This window comes from Arabidopsis thaliana, chromosome 2 (genome assembly GCF_000001735.4).
Source record: "Arabidopsis thaliana chromosome 2, partial sequence".
Classification (NCBI taxonomy): Eukaryota; Viridiplantae; Streptophyta; class Magnoliopsida; order Brassicales; family Brassicaceae; genus Arabidopsis; species Arabidopsis thaliana.
In genome coordinates, this window is record NC_003071.7 from 7,941,712 (window position 1) to 7,963,343 (window position 21,632).

A 21,632-nucleotide genomic window follows, 5' to 3' on the forward strand; every position below is an offset into this window, starting at 1 on the left:
TAAACGATGTCGTTTTTGTTTGTATACAAAGGAGAAATGAGGCCTAATCGGAACAGAAACGTTATCAAAGCAACGGCTCTTTTGTGATTAATAAAAGAGCAAATTTTGAGAAACAAAATCTTTGAAACTGAATAATCGGATTCTTGTAGACCTTCTTTATAACTTCCCCATATCTCTCTCCTTCTCTTTTAAATTTTGAACCATTCTTCTGAAAACACAGAGAGCGAGAGCAGAGAGAGAGAGAAGCGAAGTTGTGAGAGAAACGGTTCCTTGTTTAACAAGCATTTCTTGGGTAATGATCTCTTCTTCTTCCTCTTTGATCTCTAGGGTTTCTTAATTTCATCCATTGTTGACTCGCTTATACTCTCTCTCTTTTGCAGTTCTTTCTCCCGGAAAACTGAAACATCCCGTTTCAGAGATAACGAAGATCTTTACTCTGTTTCACAAACCCAACACCGTAATGCTCTGTTCTTCTTATCTCCTTCTCTTTCGTTTCAATATTCAATTCAATTTCGTGATTCTTACTTTTTCGTCCTCTGATTCTTGTTATAGGGTTTTACAAGATGAATGATCTGATGACAAAATCGTTCTTAAGTTATGTGGAATTGAAGAAACAAGCGAGGACAGATATGGAATCTGATCGAGATTTGGAGAAAGGTGAAGACTTTAACTTCGATTTCAGTCCCGCAGATGAAGAAAACCTCTCTGGTTTCTTTCAAGAAATCGAAACCATCAAAACCCTAATCGAAGAGATCACTCATCTCTTACTCGATCTCCAAAACCTAAACGAAGAGACCAAATCAACTCACAGCACCAAGATCTTACGTGGGTTGCGAGACAGAATGGAATCAAACATCGTCACCATCTCTCGTAAGGCCAACACAGTCAAAACCCTAATCGAGACTCTGGAGAAGAGAAACGTTGCGAATCGTACGAGTTTCAAGGAAGGATCTTGCGTGGACAGGACAAGAACTTCGATCACTAATGGAGTTAGAAAGAAACTTAGAGATACGATGAGTGAGTTTCATCGATTGAGGGAGAGAATCTTTGCTGATTACAGAGAAGATCTCAAAAGGAAGTATTTTTTAGCGACTGGTGAAGAACCAAGTAATGAAGACATGGAGAAGATGATCTCTGGATCAGGGTCTTGTTCTGATTTGGTTAAAACATTTGAAGTGAAGCCAGAGATGGATTTGAAGACTAAAGAGAGACATGAAGCAGTGAATGATATCAAGAGAAGTCTTAATAGGCTTCATCAAGTGTTTCTTGACATGGCTGTTCTTGTTGAGACTCAAGGAGATCGTATTGATGACATTGAAGCTAATGTGGCTAATGCAGGGAGCTTTGTGAGTGGAGGTACTAATAGTTTGTACTATGCTAATCAGATGAAGAAGAAGACTAAGAGTTGGGTTCTTTGGGTTTCGATTTTGGGTGTTCTTATTCTTCTTGTGTGTGTCATCTCAATGCTTGCTTCTCGTTGAGATTTGGTTGCTTTCTTGTGTTCTTTTGCCATTGTTCTAGTTTTATTTTCATTAGATGTTTTCATGATTTGTGTATCAGAATGAAACTTCAGGTTTTGTATTCATGAATCTTTGTCCACAGATCTTTTGTGTTGATCATGTTAATGTCTATATACGAGAGGAACAAGTACACGTTATAATGTTTCTATTGGATTAGTAGATATCTGAAGGATTCTGAATCGAGACAAAAGTTTTCATAATTAATTGACTAGTTAGAGAGATTCAACAAGAACCAAACAAAATTTGGTGAGATTTGACAAATATGTGATACAAAGAATAGAAAACAAACAAGCAAATGAAAATGGAAATGGACGAAGTGTTAAGTCATTTTGAGTTAATTATATAGTTAACAATCATTTAGTTGATCTTTAGATTAGATGATTGGTTAATCAGTTGCTATATTTAGTCATTAACTTTTTGCATCTACCTATTAGTCAACAAAACAGCAATACTAGTCACTAAACTAAGGTTTAGCACTTGTTCATTTGACTAGCAGATTTTGAGAACATTGAATAAAAAGAGTGATGGCCTGATGGGGTAATGGTAAAGAGAATTGACAAGTGTAAGCTGGCAAAAATATATGGTTCCCAATCTTATCAAAATTTTGTCAATCCCAATGGACAAACACACAAAATTGGAATCAATACCATCATGCTTTTTCTTCTTTTCTTCTTTATTTATGGACCCATTACACATAACTTACATATGCATTTGTGCATTACATAATATCTACTTCTCACTTTGTGTACACAAATATTTATGTAGGATATATACAATATAGTTGTATTGTGGTCCACATACCAAACATGAGCAACTTCTAAGATGAGAATCATTACATTTTAAAAGCTAATAACTTGAATCATTGAAATTTACAATCAGGAGTATTAAAATATAGATCCTGGTAAATTATTTTTAAGGTAATAGTTGTATTTAGAGTTACCAATTGTTGTTGTTTTTACACCCATTAACAAGTTTTTTCACTTAAAAAAAAAATCACATCCATTAACAAGTTTATGCACGAATAATAACATTTTTTCCCGATGAATGCTACAAATGCTATTCATGTGGCAACCGTAACCATTAAAGTCATAATGTAAAACTCTATATATATTCGTTGTTACCTGAAGAAGATTTTGTGCATTTAGTAAAGTCGTATCCTTATAATTTTGTTTTTATCATATGTAACCTAGTAATGTGTGTTAGTGATATCATGCATTGTGTAACCTCACATAAATATAAATTCGATAAGATGAATGACACAAAATAAAATGATAAATATTACTTTAAGATAACTATCATAATTTGCCAAGAAAATCAATCAAATGGGTGGAGAAGAAGGACATTTTTTTGGGTGGTACCGTATACGATTCATTAGGTTTTGTTGGTACCACATATCAAAAGTCATTAAAACTTTAATAGGACGTCAAAACAAATGTATGAAAAAATAAAGTTGAATTAGGTACGTGGCATATATTGTTTGCCAAATCCATAAAATTATAATACCACCTCCTGGAGTTTGATCTTAAGCCAGACTTTCTTATATGTATTAATGCATGGTGTCAAAATGGGTGGCTTGACAGAGATTTTGAATTTTTAATTATGTAAATTGATACATCATACATGATACATGTGTGATGCGTATATATCATTTTAAAAATATTTCACATTGTTGGATAAGGTCAAACAAAAAAAGAAGAAGTAAATACGTATATGTTGAAGACAAGATCCGTTGTGTTTATACTTAGCACGAGAACAAGTGTATATATTAACGAATTATATGTTATAGATATGAATTATCCTAAACTCAGCCTGAAGAAGAAAGTTAGATTGATTTTTGACTTAACCTTGTGATTGCGAATTTTTCATATAAAAATATTCTTATAGTTATGAAAATAAATGGAAACAAATTCATTAAAGAAAGTAAGAAAAACAAAATCTCTAAAACATCTGGTAAAAAGACGCTAGATGCAAGTTTTATAATCTACATCGAAAAGAAAGAAAAAAAAAATCATTCACAATCGAAGAATAATGAAAATTTTGAAAGACAATAAATGCAAAAAAATTAATTAGAAAAAAAAATACTTAAAATGTTGAGATTAAACTTTTATATGCTTTCAAACCCCCAACTTAAAAGTAGTGTGTTTATAAGATCAATTTTAGTATGGAGGGTGGACTAATTTCAGGTTGGATTGATATGTTGGTTCAAGTTGGATCAATCATATTAAATTTTAAAAATTCGGTAATGAATATAATTTTCTTTTCAAGTATCATTTACTTCCAATGTAAAAATATTACACACATGCAATAAATTAGAAATTCACATACAAACTAGAATAAACAACTTTACAACATAATAAGATTACGTATTACTTATATAAAAAATTAGACATGTTATTTTCCTGTTCACTATAAACATCGACAATAATCTTTGTTGGACGTAAAATATATTTCTTCTCAATTAATAGTTTCATTGAAATAAAAAGGTTTATAGGTTTCTTCAAGATTTATTTTGTCGGATAATTCTAAAGTTTTCGTTTAATCTTCTATATATATATATATAAATAGTACTATCAATTTACCGACCAAATATGTCATTGCCACATGCAGTAAGTCATGATCAAATTAAAGCCATGCAGTAAGTCATGATCAAATTAAAGCCAAGTAGTATCATTAGAAGCTCTTAATTATTTAACTAACTAAAAAATTTAGAAGTTAAAAATATTTTCCGACCAAAATTGTTTTCTTAGTGTTAAAGTTTTTAATTTGTAGAGTTTCTCTCTGCCTTTAAACGTTTCATTGAAAACTATAAGAAAAAGCGAAGACTTCGGATCCTTTCTTTCTCAATTTGTAACAAGAGAGAGAGGTTCAGGTTCGTTTTGGTGGTGACCACTCCTTTATTCACCTACGGTGAGATCGGCGGCGGAGTCTAGACGACGGCGATAACGCCGGTGACCGACGGAATCATGTTAAGATAGTCACTGGCGAATTCGTTCTTCTTCCCCGGAGACGACAAGCATCGAAGAATCTGTTTAGAGACAGCTATGCTTGTCTCTGTTTCTGCGTTTTCTCTTTCCGATCTTGTCTCTCGGATCCGGTGAAGAAGCTGCCGCCGATCACATCTTCCAGTTTCCAGAGATTCTAAAGCTTTTGTCTTTTGATCCTTCATCGAATTCATTGAGGTTGGTTTTCAATTTTCTTTCACATTTCCAGAAGAAAGATTCTTCTTTCTTCTCCCTCTGTTTTTGGATCTGTTGAGTTTTCTTGTCGGATTTAAAGATTGGATTTTGATGCGTTTCAATGTGAATCTGTGATTTTTGAAGATTTCGAGCTCTTTCTATTAGTAGTTCATATTTTCTCCTTACCCATTTGGTATAGATGCGTAGATCCCAAGTTTTTATCTTTGGGGTCTGTTTTTGCTTGTGAAAGTGTTGAGCTTTGTTTTGTTTCCTTTAAGGAGATTATAAGAAGATGAACTTTGAGTGATTGCAGCTATCGGGGAGTTTTGTGGTATGCTGAAAAGAGATGTCTTTGAAAAGCATCCTTCGTGATCTGAAGGAAGTGAGGGATGGACTTGGAGGCATCTCCAAGAGAAGCTGGTCAAAGTCGTCTCACATTGCTCCTGATCAAACAACTCCACCACTGGATAACATACCACAGAGCCCATGGGCTTCTTTGCCGCCTGAGTTGCTTCATGACATTATCTGGAGGGTTGAAGAGAGTGAGACAGCTTGGCCCGCTCGAGCTGCCGTTGTCTCTTGTGCTTCAGTATGTAAATCATGGAGAGGAATCACTATGGAGATTGTGAGGATCCCTGAGCAGTGTGGGAAGCTCACTTTTCCAATCTCATTGAAACAGGTAAAGAAAGTTTACTGTTTCTTTTGTTCACATCATCATGTTGGAAATCTAATATTCTTGTTTGATTGTGAGCAGCCGGGGCCTCGAGACTCTCCAATTCAATGTTTTATTAAGAGGAACAGAGCAACAGCTACATACATTCTCTATTATGGTTTGATGCCTTGTGAGTGACCCTTATTCCCTGACTAAAGTTTTCAACAATGTAGAAACTGTTGTTCTAAGGATGATCCTTGTTTCGAATTTCAGCGGAGACTGAGAACGACAAACTGTTGTTAGCAGCAAGAAGGATTAGAAGAGCGACATGCACAGACTTTATAATCTCCCTATCTGCAAAGAACTTCTCACGGAGCAGCAGTACTTATGTTGGCAAATTAAGGTAAGCAATTGTCCCGAGTTAAAGTCTTAACCATCAAAAGCTCTTTTGTCTAAGCAGTCTCTACTTATCTTGTGGGATAGGTCTGGTTTTCTGGGAACCAAGTTCACAATATATGACAACCAAACAGCATCATCCACAGCACAAGCCCAACCTAACCGAAGACTCCACCCGAAACAAGCGGCTCCTAAACTACCTACGAATAGCTCTACCGTAGGAAACATAACCTACGAGCTCAATGTTCTTCGCACAAGGGGACCTAGAAGAATGCACTGCGCTATGGATTCTATACCCCTCTCTTCTGTTATTGCTGAACCGTCAGTAGTTCAAGGCATAGAAGAGGAAGTCTCTTCCTCTCCTTCACCAAAAGGAGAAACCATCACAACAGACAAAGAGATTCCTGATAATTCTCCAAGCTTAAGGGACCAACCGCTAGTTCTCAAAAACAAATCCCCAAGATGGCATGAGCAGTTGCAGTGCTGGTGCCTCAACTTCAAGGGAAGAGTGACTGTGGCTTCAGTTAAGAATTTCCAGCTTGTTGCAGAGATTGACGCTTCTTTGGATGCGCCGCCTGAAGAACATGAGAGGGTGATCTTACAGTTTGGCAAAATCGGTAAGGATATTTTCACCATGGATTATCGCTACCCTCTATCTGCTTTTCAAGCCTTTGCTATATGCATTAGCAGCTTTGACACCAAACCGGCATGTGAAGGGTAAACTTTAACCCACCGAGTTAAATCCATCTCTGCAAATCATCATAGAAGGCTTTTCTTATCTTTAGGTTTCAATGTATCAATCCACGAAAAGCTCTTTGTATGTAGATTGTTGTAGCTCTTTTGAACTATGCTTTAAATCCGTATCTCCAAAATCACTGTGTCAAATGTTTTATGGAGGTCTTGGTTGATAAGCTTACTGAAGTTATGATTGTTATATCCAATGTAATATATAAACAAAAGCCATTGCACAACAACAATAACTAATCTGATTATAGACTCTTCATGTGGTATCAACATCAGTATCTTTCATAGTCCATGTTCTTCAAACTTCTCCTGCTCAAATTTCTCATCTCAGTGTTGAATAAGTGAGAAACTCCATCGATGTAAACTGAAAAGGTTGGTGCGGAATAGGATTTCTGCAATCAAATCAAGAGTCATGCAAAGGCAATCATAGCATATAATGTGCACAGTTTAGGTAAGTGAAGGAGAGATGGAGACGCACGGTCTAGGGCCGTAAACTTTGATCTGGCGGATATGAGTATCTCTCCCGTTGAGGTGATTTGACAAAATGGCTATTTGTAACATAAATGTATTGACAAAAGTTTCCCTGAAAAGAGGACACAGTGGTTAAACTTACCAGATCCATGCTTACTAACCAACAGAAACCAATCATTCATGACAGCAGAACTTAGTTTAAACCTTTATTATGTGAAACCTCGAAAGCTAATATTGAAATCCCAACTTATCTCATTGTGAAAACTTGCTAGCTAAAGACATGTCTAAGCAATATTACTAACTAATGCAGACTTTCTCTGAAGTACTAGCAAAAAAAAAGAGAAGCAGCGTTCTGATCAAAAACATTAGCATTGTAACAAACACTATGCTTATCTTATCAGTAGCTACCTAGATTCTTGACAAAAAGTTTCCCTGAGAAGAGGACACAATGGTTAAATTTATCAGCTCAATGCTTAGTAACCTACAGAACGAATTCATTCTTGGCAGCATAAGTTAGTTTAGACCTTTACTAACTAACTAATCACCTAGCTATCTACAGACATATCTAAGCAATACTAATAATCTTGCAAACTTTCTCTGAAGTACTAACAATAAAAAAGAGTAGCAAAATCTGATCAAATATCTAACATTGTAGCAAAGACATCTGCTCATCTTATCAGCAGCTAGGTAGATTCTAGTAAGAAACAACCACAAAAACCACAACTTGATAAGAAGCAAACATACCGTGGATCGGTTCCAGACAAAGATAAGCAAACCCAACCAGTTGGTTTAACAAGCTCCACACTTTTAATCTCCTAAAACAATCAAAAGAGAAGGAGACACAACATGATATATCAATCCTTCACAAGCTAAGAGAATCCTCTCTTCTTCTTCAAAGGAAAAAGATATTACCTTTAAGTTATGAAAACCATCACCAGCTCGAATAGAGATTTTACTTGGTGTATAGCTCTCATCAAGCTTAAAGTCAACGTACAAAACCACTAACTTTCAAAATCAAAACAAGCCAAAATTCATTAACCACAAAAAAAGAAAGATGAAAACTTTCTCATGAAAATAGAATCATACCTGCAGTTTCACTTTCTTCTGGAATTGAATGTTAATCAAATGTGGTTGTAACCCATCTGATCTACAATTTCAGAAACAAAAAAAAGTCGAATCCTTTAATTGAATAGAGACAAAGAATGAGGGAAAGATAAGAGCTTTAGTTTTTTTTTCGTTTTCTCAACTGCCAATAAGTCTCGAGATTGTCGTCGCGGAGAGTGGTGACGCCATTGCCGGGCTTACAAGAGCTAACGCTCCAAGCTGCGTTTTTACCCATCTCTCTTAGATCGTCGTCTATGATTAGCTTATAGTTTCCTCCACTAATCTTTCCTTCTTCTTCCGATTCCGATGACTCTGTCGCCATATCTCTTCTCCGAGATGTCAGATTCGAGAATTGAGATTCCAACAATTTGTTTCTTTAAGCCTAAACCTCTCCGACGAGGTTTTGAAAAATTCGTCTTTTTGGTTCATAAACAAACGTCGTGTCGTTAGTGAACGCTTGGAACGGCCTGATACTTGTTTTGTTAAAACAGAAACGGCAATTACTTTACTTTCTGAATAAAAGTGACAAACACTTGGAATTAGAATAGTTTCACCTACACAAGTCATTAACGATTCAATTCCATGAAAACCATGATAAGATTGTGATGTTCAACATCACTATAAATTTAACTAAGATTTTTTGGAAGGTTCATACAATCAAATTAACGAGTGACATAACGAGTTAACGACTACACTAACACAAATACATATATCATAATTGAATTCGGATAGTGACATAACGACTACATTAACACACATCACTAAATAATATGTTATAATCTCAAAAAAAAATTAGCTCTTATATTTCCAGATAAAAAGGAAAAATCAATCTACGGGTTCCGACATAAATCTAGACTAAATACGACTTTTTTTTTATAAACCGTAAGAGCTTTATCGTGACTAACTATTGAAATTGAGCAATACTTGGATAAGTCTTTTAACTACTAAACAACCATGAGTTTTACAACCATGAGTCTTCTAAAACTTTTAAACATATAATTTATTTGAAAATCTCTTTAACTCTCTTGTTAATATATAAAAGACATAAATATAATGTATCATGTAAGTGTTTAAGAAATTTAAGATTACATATACAATTATACACTATATAGTTAATAATTATAGGATAATGGCACGAAAAGTTTGTACCGAACCGCATCATATCACATATGTAAACAATATTTTTCATGAATGAATCTTTTGAATTCTAATTAATATGAGTAGACAAAAAAAAAAGAGATTAAAAATTATAATTAAGTGAATGAATTTATATTTAGATATTAAAACTATATTTGTTTTTTGTATATATGGTTTAACTTCAGAAATAACAAAGACTTTCATTATTTTTGATAACGACACCTCTCTAATTTTGTTTCTTTTCGAATTTTTTTGAAAATAATATAGAAGAGATTTTCAACTACTTCAAAAATGAAGGAAGATAAAATTCAATGGAACCGAAAGAACAAAAGAAGGTCCACTTTGGTTAAAAATCTCTGCAACCACAATGATGCCCACTCTTTGTGGTTCAGATTCTTCATTCTTCGATCCTCTCAAATCTCTTAACTACTCCTACCTTCAAAAAACTACTTCCAATTTCATTTTTGGTTATGGATAATATCTTATCATATAGATCTTGTCAAAATCAGACAGTTCATGAATAGATCATTGGTTGGAAAAATTGATATGAGAAAAGAACATTGACCCACTTGGTAGCTTGAAAGCTACTTTTAGAAAACATATTGTGATAAATATATAGAGAGCTTGTGTCAGCATCAGTAACATTATACATATCACTATAGTAGCATAGTGTAGTAGATTTTGTAGTGCATTGATAAAGTTGGAAAAGAAAATAATAAGCTAGAAACTTAAGGGATCTTTGGTTTCTTCATATAGATGCACGAATGTTGTTGGCTTTGTAAAATTATATATGTAGGTGCATCCGAATGCAAAATTAGATATATTTTGAATGTAATGAAAACTAGAGTTTGAATGCAATCGTAGCATCAACAAGACAACAATGATCAAACGTCTAAAATATCATTCTTTGAATTAAAAATGAAACAAATTTAAAACAACGTCCGATTTTATATATGTTCACCAATTTCATAAAGAATTCATGAATTTGCCATCACTCGAGAATCCAATTTTCTTATTTGTTATAAAAATGTTTACTAGTGTAGTTTTTAAATTAACAAAAATTTATTTGACACTAACTAATATCCAAAAAAAAAATAGAAATAGAAGAATCCTACTCGATGATGTTTTATTTGACAAAATTTTATTTGACACATACTTCACATTTGATGATGTTTGCTTTTTACAAGAATCCTACTCGAATATATGGTTAATCTTTAGCAAGAAAATAGAAGAATAAATGAATAACCTCTCCCGAATCTGTGAATAGTCGATGAGCTGTTTCCAAACGAAATTTTTTTCTTTTCTTTTCATCTAAATGTGCATTGAGAGTCATCATTCGGATTCAACATCCAAATTCAACGCCATGATGTTGGTTATGAATTTTTAAAGAATACAATGCAATCTTGTATCAAAATAACTAAAGACAACATCTGTTTAAGCTATTAGTTTTTTTTCTTATGATCGATTTAATTTTACATAAATTAAATAGCTAGAAAATAATTTGTATTCAATGAATAAAATTTTATGTGAAGATAAAATCGACATTGATTAATTGGCTGCCTAGATACCGTTTACTTTGATCATCAAAAGTATTCTTCCACCGATTTATAAAAAATCATGGCGACCTAATAACTCTATACCCATACCCTTCGAATGGGAACATATTGATGGGTACATTTCGTTGACAATAGAATCTTAGATATTTTATTGTAATTACCACAAGAGTTTTCTTAGATATTCGTTGCAGAAAAAAAAAACAGGAAAACGATTTATAATTTTCTTAGATATTTATATATCCAAAAAAACAAACAAGAATTGTAATTACCACAAGAGTTTTCTCTCTTTCTTCTACAAATATGATATATATCTATAACTCCTCTAAAACATATTTATCTATCTCTCTATATAATCTATACACAAAGATTGATGGTGACAAGATCATTGGATTGCTATCTCCAGTTCTTCTGGTTTAAATATCAGAAAACAAGGATCAAAGGATAATGCATTAACCAAATTTCGAAATTACTACTTTGATGAGCAAATGTAATAGAATTTGCTTCTGATTTTGATGATTGATTGATGTCAACCATGTTGTTTCAATGAATCTTGCTTAGTAATGAAAACCGAGGCTAGATGTGTTGTAGAGACTCTGTGATTGAGTTTCCCAGCTTCCAGATGGCTGAAATAGAGAGATACAGAGACAGGTTACTTCACTGACAAGGAACAAAAACTCTGACAAGTTTTTCAGTTTCATATAAAGCTGTACTTACAGCTTCGATAGATGTCGTTTGGTTCGGGTTTATCGCAGACAAATCTAGAGATCCTTGCTGGTCTAACGGAAACAATGGCACATCAACCATTATTGATTGCTTTGAAGCAACTACATTTGTAAAGTAAGCCTGAAACTGAAAATTTCATAACCCTTAAGTTTGTTGAGCAATATCAATATGACTTTGAGGGTCTAGACAATGTGTTTTCACCTGTTTTACGGATACATCTTCCACGGCAAGCTCTAGTTCCGGGTTCAAGACAGCAAGTTTCATCGACAGGAACTGCAAAGTATGGCTCTTTAAGAATTAGACTTATTCTCTTTGGTTAATAGTGAAGTTAAGTTACAGAGAATCATGGTTTCATTGCTTACCTCGACTTGTCTTTGGAGACATTGAACATAATTGATGATCTCATCAAGCATACCAGCTTTTCCTGTGACCTTATTGCATCCAGGCACAATATCTTGCAGATATTTCATTTTCTTGCTGATCTTTTCTCTTCTCGCCTGCAAATCCAAATCCATTCAGAAACCCTAGATATATCATGATTCTTGTATCACAAGAAACTTATTTATTTTTATTACCCTTTCTGCTAAGCTGTGTCTGTCAGTGGCTTGGCCTCGACGAGCTCTCACGTGGATATAATCTAATTTCTGATTCTCTGAAGCTCCTTTCGATGTCTCCTTTGAAGTGTCTGAAGATGCTTCAGTGTTTCCCATGTTTGATTTTCCTTTCATGCTTGACTCTGTCTCAGCCTCTACTTTGATCTTCTTCTCTGTCTTTTGCTCTTCCCTTGTCTTAACCTAAGACATTATTAATAAAAAATATCAAAAACCATGTCTCAAAACAAAGTTTTTATCCAAAATTTTGATCTTACAAACCTCTGGTTTTCTCTTGTTCTTCAAGGCAACGGCTCTGGTTTCTTCACCGGTCTTCAACAAAACCTCCATTGTATCCACAGGTTCCATATGGCAGCTACTTGTTCTTGAAATGGATTCATGTGGAGGACCAAAACCCATGTTATAGTTTGGTCCAAAACCAGATCCAAGCATTTGAAATTGGCTGAAACTACTCTCCAACAACTCATCATTGTTGCTTCCATGGAACTGAAGTATCTGAAGAAGTTCAGGTGAATTATTACTGCTATGGGACACAACTTGTTGCAGTTGCTGTTGTTGCTGTTGTACCCATTTAAGCCTTTCAAGTACAGACATGTCCATAGAGTTTAAGGACAAGCTTTCTTGAGAGACAAGACCTTCCAACATATTGTTCTCTGCAGAAATCTTTCAACTTATGATCTTTTAAAGTGAGACCAAAAGTACAAAACAAAATAGAGAATGGGAAAAAATGCAAAAAAGCTCTGAGTTATTTGGTGGGTTTAAAGCAAAAGAGGATTTGCTATAAATGTATGAAGAAGTAGAGATTTAGGTTATGTAATATTGTTTTTGGGTGGTTGCTTAAAAAAGATGAAAGAGTTGGGAGAAACTAATCCATTGAAATCATTCTTCTTAGCTTTAAATAGAAAACAACATTGACCCACACACATAAGGTCCCCTACTTCTTATGTTTTTATTTTATTTTCCTTTATAAATGTAGAAATTTCATTTACTTATTTGTTATCTCTTACCTCTCTAGAAATAAATACTCTCTTACCAATTCAAAATGGTACCACACGTTTTTTATACGCCACAACTTTTTTATACGTATCCCTTAAAAAATATATAGCAATAACAATAGTTTTCTATTTTACGTAGATGTTCAACATAACATTTGTATCGGATTTGAGACCGATCTTTTATGATAAGTTTACGAAAATGGTCGTACTGTAGCTATGTGATAGTCACAAATGACAGTGAGATAGATTAAACGTTAGCGTTGGTGGATAAATCGGGTCCATCGTTTAGAGACACTTGACTATGACTAGGAGAAAAAAGAGGCTCAAGAACAAATTGCGGAAAATAGTAGTAAAGATTCGGTATCTAAGAGAGAGAGGGACATAAATTGATAAAAGAAAAGGTTGGGAGCAAAGAAGGTGAGAGGAGAAGGTGTAGGGTCTAAGTGACATAACCCACACCATGTGGGCATGTCCTTATGAACACTAAATTTAGAGGTTCTTTATCCCTTCTTTGTGTGTGTTATGTTTTCTTTTTTTTCTTCTTCTTTTTTGCCCTTTCAAGTTTATGAGAGGAGCTTTACAAGGAAAAAATAAACAATGAGTGAGACCTTAACATATATTGACATTTGGAATAGTCAAATTAATTGAATTCAATCCAAACTAAAATTCAGAAAATTGATTGTTTCTATAAAACTTACTTACAAAGTAAAACCCAAACAAACTACATTGAATCCATGTAACAAAACTTATATTAAAAAAAGTTTGACCGCAAAATTTGCATCATGACATTATTGACATGTAGTCTAATAGTTTGTATTTTGTGTTGTAAATTGTAATTGTATCAGTACAAAAAAAAAAAAAACTGAAAAGAAGAAAACATCGCTAGAGAGAGGGGTCGAACCTCTGACCTTGTGGTTAACAGCCACACGCTCTAACCAACTGAGCTACTCCAGCTTATTGATAACAATAATATATAACTAACTATATTCAGTTAGTTTGAAATAAAGACACAAGACAAGATCATGCAAAAGATCTTGTCATCTTGGGTTTTCCATAAAAGAATCAAACGAAAATCCATGAGTAGATAGATAATACAGCAAGACAACAAAGAACAGTATACCACCAACCATTGAATATTTTAGAAATTAATCTATAACATGACATGTTAATAATTAAAAGCGACATCAAAATATATTTAAAATATATAAAGAAAACAATGGGTTTGAAGATAAGTGATTGGAAGGTAGGAGACCATTGCTTTTGATCAGAGTGTTTGATCATATTCTTCTGTCTACTAGAGTGTGGGCTTCCAACCTAAAACCAATTGGCAATAGGTGGAGAGACCCATATCTTATATATACCACTTAAGATCCTACTTAACTTCCGATGTGGGACATTGTCCCTAATACGCCCCCTCGAGATGATGGCTCTTCTAGCCATTGATCTCGATATGTTTGGGCATGGATCGGCGGGCCAAGTATTGGGCCGGACCGATGTGGATCGGGTTGAGTATGTGCGGATCGGGCTCTGATACCATATTAGAGTGTGGGCTTCCAACCTAAAACCAATTGGCAATAGGTGGAGAGGCCGCTATCTTATATATACCACTTAAGATCCTACTTAACTTCCGATGTGGAACATTGTCCCTAATAGTGTCCTTCTCCATTCACTGTTGTAATACTATTAAAGTTATAAGTTTACCCACTTCCAAATTTCAATCACATTCATAAGAACTGCAAAACGAGCGATTTTTTTTTTTTTTTGGATTTAAGTTCTTATAAGTTTTCCATTGTGAAAAAGTTAGCTAGTTATGTTAATATTATACATGTAGCAATATAGCACAAAGTCATTACTTTCAATCTACATAGTTGGACCAAATTGAATCAACTTTATAACATTGGCTGCATTAATGATTTTTTTCCTAAAAAATACAAGTCATGATATAATTCTTAAGGTTTCTCACATCTAAGATGTATCTGTCTAACAATATTAAGTTGTTTCTTTTTGATAAAAAGTTTTCTAATTTGTTTACTGATAATATCAAACAGAACCGTTGTAATAACAATATCGATGCCAGTAACAAAAGCTTATATGTTTTTTTGTTATGTGTAACAGTCTGATACACAAATAGATTACTTTTTTTTCAGTGTTTTCACGTCCAATTCGGACCCTCCAGTTCGACCGGTTAACCCACAATCCAAACACTTCTCTGGTTTGGGTTAAGTATTAATAACCGGAAATACTTACTATTGGACTCAAGAAAGAATGAAAGGGTGTGATCCATTTCAAACCCCATATTTCTTAATATGTTTTGATTTTACAGCAGAGAGATTTGGACAGGTTCTTCCTCTGCCATTTCAGCATCATGAGGATGATAACAATAATGAAACTCTATCTTGCGTTAAAGAAGAGAAACTCTCGGTGTTATATCAATCCCTGTGATAGAGATTTGGATTATAACTAAGATTGAGCCCTAAGTGGTGTTGTGGACCCCCTTCTTAAAAGTTGATATAGAACCACTCACTGTTCTTGATTTTCAGTTTTATGAAGAGACTTGCGGTTTCTTCATTGATGAAGAGAAGAAAGTCTTCGTGGTTTTTGAGTTAGATGAATCTCAAGCCTACAAATATGCTTACATCATTGGAGAGAATATATGCTTGAAAAAATTGGATCTTGGAGAAGTTAGAACATTTTCTTGCCCAATTGTGTGCTCCAGCTCTTATGTTCCAAGCTAAGTTTAGTGAAAATCAAGGAAGAGGAAGAGCAAAATTAGGAAAGAGAAGAAGTGAAAGCGAACCAAGTTAACAACAAGGTCTAACACTACACTATTAGTCAAAAAGGAAACAACAAGAGTTACAATTTATTAATAACTTATAACTCTTCTTTGAATTAGAAAGAAAGAAAATAAAAAAAGCTCAACTTTCATTCGTTTTTTTTTCCTTTTCTTTTGCAATGTCCTTTAAACAAGACTAATATAATATTAATTTTGGTCATAAGTAGTATTTTGAAAACTCTTGTATTATTTTCTTTTGAGCTTGAGTTGGAGACAAGGTGATATGTTCGAATTTTGAAATGAAAGCAATCGGCATGATGAACAGATTCAAAGTTCTAGTACTCATAGTAATACCTCAAAGTGTAGCATCCAATGTTGGGCCTTATATCCAATGCAAACATATGAAGTCAATGTTGCGCTTACATTAATTTTCAAAGTAGAGGAAGTAACTGTCGACTACAAACAAGCTTCGATGTTGGGCCTTACATCCAATGCAAACATATGAAGTCAAGCCTAGTGTAATCAACAGTGCGTGTGAAACAAATGTAACAAAATAATAATAAATGGTCACAAGTTCCTTCTATGACGACATTGTATTGCATGTCATATATCCAATATTCCAAGTGACCAAGTCGAAATCCAGTTTTATTTATTTGGACAATCCTTCTTTCATTCATAATTTCCCAACTTCAACGAGGACTAAAAAATTAAATTGTATTAATAAATATATAGAATTGAAACACTATAGTCTATAAATATATATAAACACTATACTACAAACCTCAATATCAACATTTACTTATTTTTAATCAAAAAAATAGGCACCAAATAAAATACCCTTCTATCCGGACGAATCCTTGTGCTTCTGATTCGATTACGAGACAAATTGAATTAGTTTATATCTTAAAATAAAAAGTATTCAAAAGCTTAGAATAATTATGATCTGGACCAGATATGGTAAATAACTAATGCAAATTCCTTTGCAAGAAAAAGTTGAAGAACTTATTGTTGCCACACTCCCACAACTAGTTTCATAGCGCCACCACCAGTAAACATGCATGTGTTTGATTCCTAAGGGGTTTTTAAGTCGACATTAAAAAGGCTAAATTGTTCAAATAGTTATCTTACAGATTGTTTTCTCATGATGGCTAAGCCAATGCTCTATGAAATTTAACTAAAAATTATATATTAAATTTTGCTGTCGAAAATTCGATAACCAAAAATCTACATAAAACTCTTGGATATATGCTATCTACTAAAAACAAAAAAAACCATGAAGATAACATTATGCGGGTTTGAATTTTGGATGATGATACAATGAACATACCAATCTGAACCACTAGATTTAAATGTTTTGATCAATAAATTGTACAATTAAAATGAAGTTTTTAACAAAGTTATTACTTTATATATATTTTAAAATTTTAATTCTTATTTTATGAAAAAGTGAATAAAATTCGTTTTTTTCGTTTCTTTAAAAGGTGAAATCATAGTAACCACTGTTTCTAAACAATTTTCATTATCTTCAAATTAAAAGATTCATTTTTTTTTATTATTTTTGTTAACCGAGGACTATCCAAAGTCTTACTATATAATCTTCCAAAATCTATAAAAATTTCAGGTCAGTGAAAACGTTTACGGATGGTCATAGATAGTTGAAATTGGGAAAACTCGAACCCTGACAAATAATATTAAATTTGAAAAAAAAAAAATCAAGATTCCATATAATTAAATGTTTTATAATTTACGTGGGCATGTGAGTACGAGGGAGCATCTTAACAACATCGACTGTGGAACTTTTCAAAGGGATCATGTAAAGTTGGAATCTGATCAAATAAAATAAGAAAACCTTACTTTAGCAGCGAAGTTTGGTCCATATAGGCTATAGAACAACAACGAATACCCAATACGAGTAGCACATGACGAGGTGGATCATAGTAAAATGTTGATCACAAAACAAAATTTAATGAGTGAATTAGGTAGATGACACAATTGAATTAAGAAAATAGTAATGTAGTTTTTTTTGTTAGTTTTAATTTTATCTTTCATTTAAATGTTATGAGAGATGTGAACTTTATTTTGTAGCATGTTATTATGTCATGTGGACCTTTATTTCATTTATTAGACGCATATATTTGTTGTTATATGCATGTACGTTTACTTTTACAAATGAATGTCTACAGCAAAAAAAAAGAACTCTAGATTCTATAGCTCCATCCCATAAAATAGATGTCCACTGGGAAGTACATTTTAAATATAACCTTAATTTTTGTAATTAATTACATGACAATGCCATTAGAAAAATTTAATCAAAAACAAAATCCTTTAATGACGTCATTAAGATTACCAAAATCATTTAACTATAATATTCATTTCTTAATTATAAAGTTTATTGGATCTAAAGACGGGTCATCAAAGATTTCCTAAACTGAAGCAAAATATACCGAATATTCAAATATATATCTGTTACCAAATTATAAACAAATAAGTTCGTAAAACAATTTAATATTTAATATATAAAATTAATTAAATCTTAATCACATAAAAATTAGCACAAAAAAAGTATTCAACAATTAAAAAATTATCAAATCTCTGTGTTATATAAGTTTTTATACTATATTACAATTTCTACAAGGAGATTCTGAAATGGCAGAGGCTTGGTTCGCTACGTCAATTCTAATTCAATTTGTTCTAAACTTCCTCGGAGCTAAAGCCTCGTGATTCAATTATGGCTCTTTGCTGCTATTAAGGTGATAGTATCTGCTTAGCCCATAGTAATAAGATGGTAGTGACCGCTTATCCTAAGTCTTCCGCTGGCATGGGTGTAACTGTCCTTCCAAAGTACCTCAAACAGTCCTCTTACGAAGCCTATTCCCGGCCTTACTCTGCATTCTTTCTTTCTGGTTGTACTAAGCAGGAGCGTTCCCCCTTACTGGCTAGGCAGCTAGTAGATGCTTGGCTTTCATTCCATTCCATTCTGATGATAAATGAAGAAAGAGGTGTCGGACATCCTTTCCTTAGTAGGGTTTCTCCCTAAACAAAATACCGATTCAAGCCCCTTTACATGTTGAGATTAAGGACGAATTTATAAGGTATGAGACGACCCAGAAAGCACTTAATCATGATAAACTTAAGTAATTTAAGCTAACTAATATATTTGCTAATCTTATACCTATCAAAACCGACTATCGTTTCTTATCTCTATAGTATTTTTGCAAGACTTTTTGGTGGAATTGGGTATAAGTGTATTCGGGTCATATGGTACATTCTTCTATTAAATAAATATGGTGCACTCCTATGTTATTAGCTAAAATGTTTAGATTATAAATATAGTCATATCATAAATAAAATTAATATTAATAAAATAAATGGCTTTTTGGCAAGACGGATTTGGAGGGACGGGTTTTTGAATCAACATTAATAAAAAAATAAAATATAATTACTCCACCGTTTCAATACGGGTTAAATCTTTAATTTATTATTTTTTAAGACCAGTAATATGAAACATATCAAATCATCCTAATTTAGAAAAGATTATATAAAACCAAAAATGTTATGTAGTATACTGATATGTATAATGTTACTATATATAAAATTAAACTATAAAATATAAATGTATTAGATAATGATACAATTTGTAAAGCTTTTATATATAATAAATAATTCTTAAATTTTAAAAATTACTACTTTATAAAAAAATACGGGACGGGTAAAGAAATTACAGAACGAGTTTTATTTTGGAATTGGGTTATATGGTAGATGTATTTGAATCAATATTTATAAAATTTTAAAGTATTATTAATATGCTGTTTTAATAAGGGTTAAAACTTCAGCTTTTTAACAATTGTCTCATGGATTCGTGGTATAGCGTTACTTAATAACAATTATAAACTGTAAAATATAAATATTTTATAAAAATAAAACTTGCAAGTTTTAATATATTACCTTTAAAAAATAAATCGTTCTGCGGTATACCGCGGGTTAAAATCTAGTTAACATATAACGGAGAAAATCACTCATATGATAAGTGATAACAGTTGATTGAAGAATAAAATCATTGAAAGAATCGTTATTAATATACACTCTTCCGTTTGATTTGTTGAATCAAATGTGTTAAACATCCGTTCAAAGGACAAGGCCATAAGCGCCTGTTCAAGTCGAGGATCGCAAGGTAAGTTTCCTATACCGCTACATGTGTACGTGAAATAACATACTTAAAGTATGAGGTTATATGGTCTGCGAATGCATGAACCAAAACCAATGAATGATGGTCATTATCGACGACAATGATTTTGAATCATAAGCGAGCAAGACATGACCTCAGAGGTGGCAAGGAGATCTGAGTATCCGAACATTGCGAGTCTTAATGACAATGTGAGATTTCACATGGACACGGTTTCTCAAAATAATTAGTATTTGTTTTCGTGTTTTTTTGTCGTTATATGTTTTCAATCGATTATGTGTCAAACTCATACAGAAATATGATATTACAATGCTTAGAACATGGTTATAAGTGATAATTATAAAATATCATTAAAAATAATTTAATATTATTTATAATATTTGTTTAATAGATTTTTTTTTTTTCCTTTTTGGTAAATGCGACCAATCAGAGGATATCACGTCACATGATACTGGTATCAAAAACATCATTGAGCTGATCAAGTTCATTTTAATTATTTTATTAATATAAAAATAATTTTTGGACTTGTGATACTATAGAAATATCACTCATGTACATGGTCTTAGTTTCCCCAAATGTACACTTGTATTATTGAAACTAGAAAAGAACCCGTGATACTAGTAAATCTTTTATTTATTATGTTGTAATTTAAATAAATATATATTTAGATATTCAATTCAACAATTAATATCTCTTGCATTTTTATTTATCAAAAAAAAAAGAGTACAAAGCAAAATATTCAGAGAAAAATAGAGTCCATAACTCCATATATGTTTGTTTTCTTAATGTCATTTACTCAATTATTTTTCATATATAAGTAATAACCAACATATAGCTGTCAAAAAAAAAAAACAACATGGTTGGAAAATGGTCACAAATAAAACACTGCTAAGTTTGCCAAAAAAAAAAAAAAAAAAACTGCTACATGCAAGTGGAGCTACCACGCAAAGTTAGAGGCTTAAACACATTTACTAAAAAGTAAAACTTTAGGTACGAAAGTTCCATAACTTCTCACCTTCTCTGTAGTCGAAGAATCTGAGGATTGATAAATGTTTTAAACAAAGAAGCACAACAAGCGTAAGAAAGGCGCAGAAGATCTCTCGAAGATAAGATCCCAAGATTTGGAGAACTAGTCCGATTCTCTAACCATGTTCAAAGGTGAAAATTAAAAAGAAGACAAGAACACCTGAATATTCTTTGATAAATGTACTTCTTTTCACATCTCTAGGCCAGCCAGTAACTTCGATTCAAGAACTCAATCATCCCAAGAGATCAAAGAGATTTACACAAGATGAACTAGTTTACAAGAGGCTGCACAAAAGAAAAGAAAAAAATGGTTTGGTTAGTGAGGAATCATCTTGATTAATTTTTCATTTTAATAAATGAACATATCATTGTCAAAGAATGTTATTCCGTGGCACCCACGAATGAACATGTTTTAGAGGGCTAAAATCTCTGATTATGCCAAAGTACATCTTTTTTAGTACTGTGTGTCGTCTGAGATTTGTCTTATTGTCTAATAATTGGAATCATGTTCTGACGTACACCTACTAGCTAAAGGCACCAGACATAAATAGTGTTTAATATTCAG

At 32.8% G+C, this 21,632-nt stretch overlaps 6 protein-coding genes, 1 non-coding gene and 1 pseudogene across 12 annotated transcripts; 4 read left to right on the forward strand and 4 right to left on the reverse strand.

The window, feature by feature from the left end:
- Positions 1 to 66: 66 nt before the first annotated feature.
- Positions 67 to 1,677, forward strand: SYP112 (syntaxin of plants 112). 2 transcript variants are annotated; one of them, NM_001335591.1, is made up of 3 exons: positions 67 to 292; positions 381 to 457; positions 553 to 1,677. In NM_001335591.1, exon 3 carries the CDS (start codon positions 564 to 566, stop codon positions 1,479 to 1,481), a length of 918 nt encoding a protein of 305 aa, NP_001318245.1. In that variant the 5' UTR covers positions 67 to 292; positions 381 to 457; positions 553 to 563; the 3' UTR covers positions 1,482 to 1,677. The 2 variants fall into 2 exon arrangements, with proteins under 2 accessions (NP_001318245.1, NP_179418.2); NM_127384.4 differs by lacking the exon at positions 67 to 292 and having other exon boundaries at positions 383 to 457.
- Positions 1,678 to 4,286: 2,609 nt separating this feature from the next.
- Positions 4,287 to 6,757, forward strand: TLP2 (tubby like protein 2). Of its 2 annotated transcripts, none has more exons than NM_001036292.2 (5): positions 4,287 to 4,699; positions 4,978 to 5,375; positions 5,451 to 5,538; positions 5,622 to 5,751; positions 5,832 to 6,757. In NM_001036292.2, exons 2-5 carry the CDS (start codon positions 5,043 to 5,045, stop codon positions 6,463 to 6,465), a joined length of 1,185 nt encoding a protein of 394 aa, NP_001031369.1. In that variant the 5' UTR covers positions 4,287 to 4,699; positions 4,978 to 5,042; the 3' UTR covers positions 6,466 to 6,757. The 2 variants fall into 2 exon arrangements, with proteins under 2 accessions (NP_001031369.1, NP_849975.1); NM_179644.2 differs by having other exon boundaries at positions 4,288 to 4,699; positions 5,010 to 5,375; positions 5,832 to 6,735.
- On the reverse strand, positions 4,447 to 4,695 carry AT2G18270 (uncharacterized protein; the record flags this gene model as incomplete). Its single annotated transcript, NM_127385.2, has 1 exon — positions 4,447 to 4,695. One exon carries the CDS (start codon positions 4,693 to 4,695, stop codon positions 4,447 to 4,449), a length of 249 nt encoding a protein of 82 aa, NP_179419.1.
- On the reverse strand, positions 6,595 to 8,618 carry APC10 (anaphase promoting complex 10). The gene is made up of 6 exons (NM_127387.3): positions 8,207 to 8,618; positions 8,046 to 8,106; positions 7,872 to 7,964; positions 7,704 to 7,774; positions 6,967 to 7,071; positions 6,595 to 6,880 (listed from the first exon to the last, which is right to left on the reverse strand). The coding sequence occupies exons 1-6, from the start codon at positions 8,383 to 8,385 to the stop codon at positions 6,811 to 6,813; spliced, it is 579 nt and encodes a 192-aa protein (NP_565433.1). The 5' UTR covers positions 8,386 to 8,618; the 3' UTR covers positions 6,595 to 6,810.
- A 2,074-nt stretch (positions 8,619 to 10,692) lies between these two features.
- HBI1 (basic helix-loop-helix (bHLH) DNA-binding superfamily protein) lies at positions 10,693 to 13,074 on the reverse strand. 3 transcript variants are annotated; one of them, NM_001202619.2, is made up of 7 exons: positions 12,352 to 13,028; positions 12,055 to 12,273; positions 11,842 to 11,976; positions 11,681 to 11,752; positions 11,471 to 11,605; positions 11,325 to 11,379; positions 10,693 to 10,929 (listed from the first exon to the last, which is right to left on the reverse strand). In NM_001202619.2, the coding sequence occupies exons 1-7, from the start codon at positions 12,733 to 12,735 to the stop codon at positions 10,835 to 10,837; spliced, it is 1,095 nt and encodes a 364-aa protein (NP_001189548.1). In that variant the 5' UTR covers positions 12,736 to 13,028; the 3' UTR covers positions 10,693 to 10,834. The 3 variants fall into 3 exon arrangements, with proteins under 3 accessions (NP_001189548.1, NP_849976.1, NP_565434.1); NM_179645.3 differs by having other exon boundaries at positions 10,909 to 11,379; positions 12,352 to 13,074; NM_127388.4 differs by lacking the exon at positions 10,693 to 10,929 and having other exon boundaries at positions 10,956 to 11,379; positions 11,471 to 11,599; positions 12,352 to 12,969.
- Positions 13,075 to 13,965: 891 nt separating this feature from the next.
- AT2G18310 lies at positions 13,966 to 14,039 on the reverse strand. Its single transcript has one exon. It is a non-coding gene; the product is annotated as a tRNA-Asn (tRNA).
- Positions 14,040 to 14,508: 469 nt separating this feature from the next.
- Positions 14,509 to 15,873, forward strand: AT2G18320 (F-box associated ubiquitination effector family protein; the record flags this gene model as incomplete). Its single annotated transcript, NM_127389.2, has 3 exons — positions 14,509 to 14,598; positions 14,917 to 14,952; positions 15,626 to 15,873. 3 exons carry the CDS (start codon positions 14,509 to 14,511, stop codon positions 15,818 to 15,820), a joined length of 321 nt encoding a protein of 106 aa, NP_179423.1. The 3' UTR covers positions 15,821 to 15,873.
- Positions 15,874 to 18,640: 2,767 nt separating this feature from the next.
- On the forward strand, positions 18,641 to 18,853 carry AT2G18323 (annotated as a pseudogene). Its single transcript has one exon.
- The last annotated feature ends 2,779 nt before the right edge of the window (positions 18,854 to 21,632 follow it).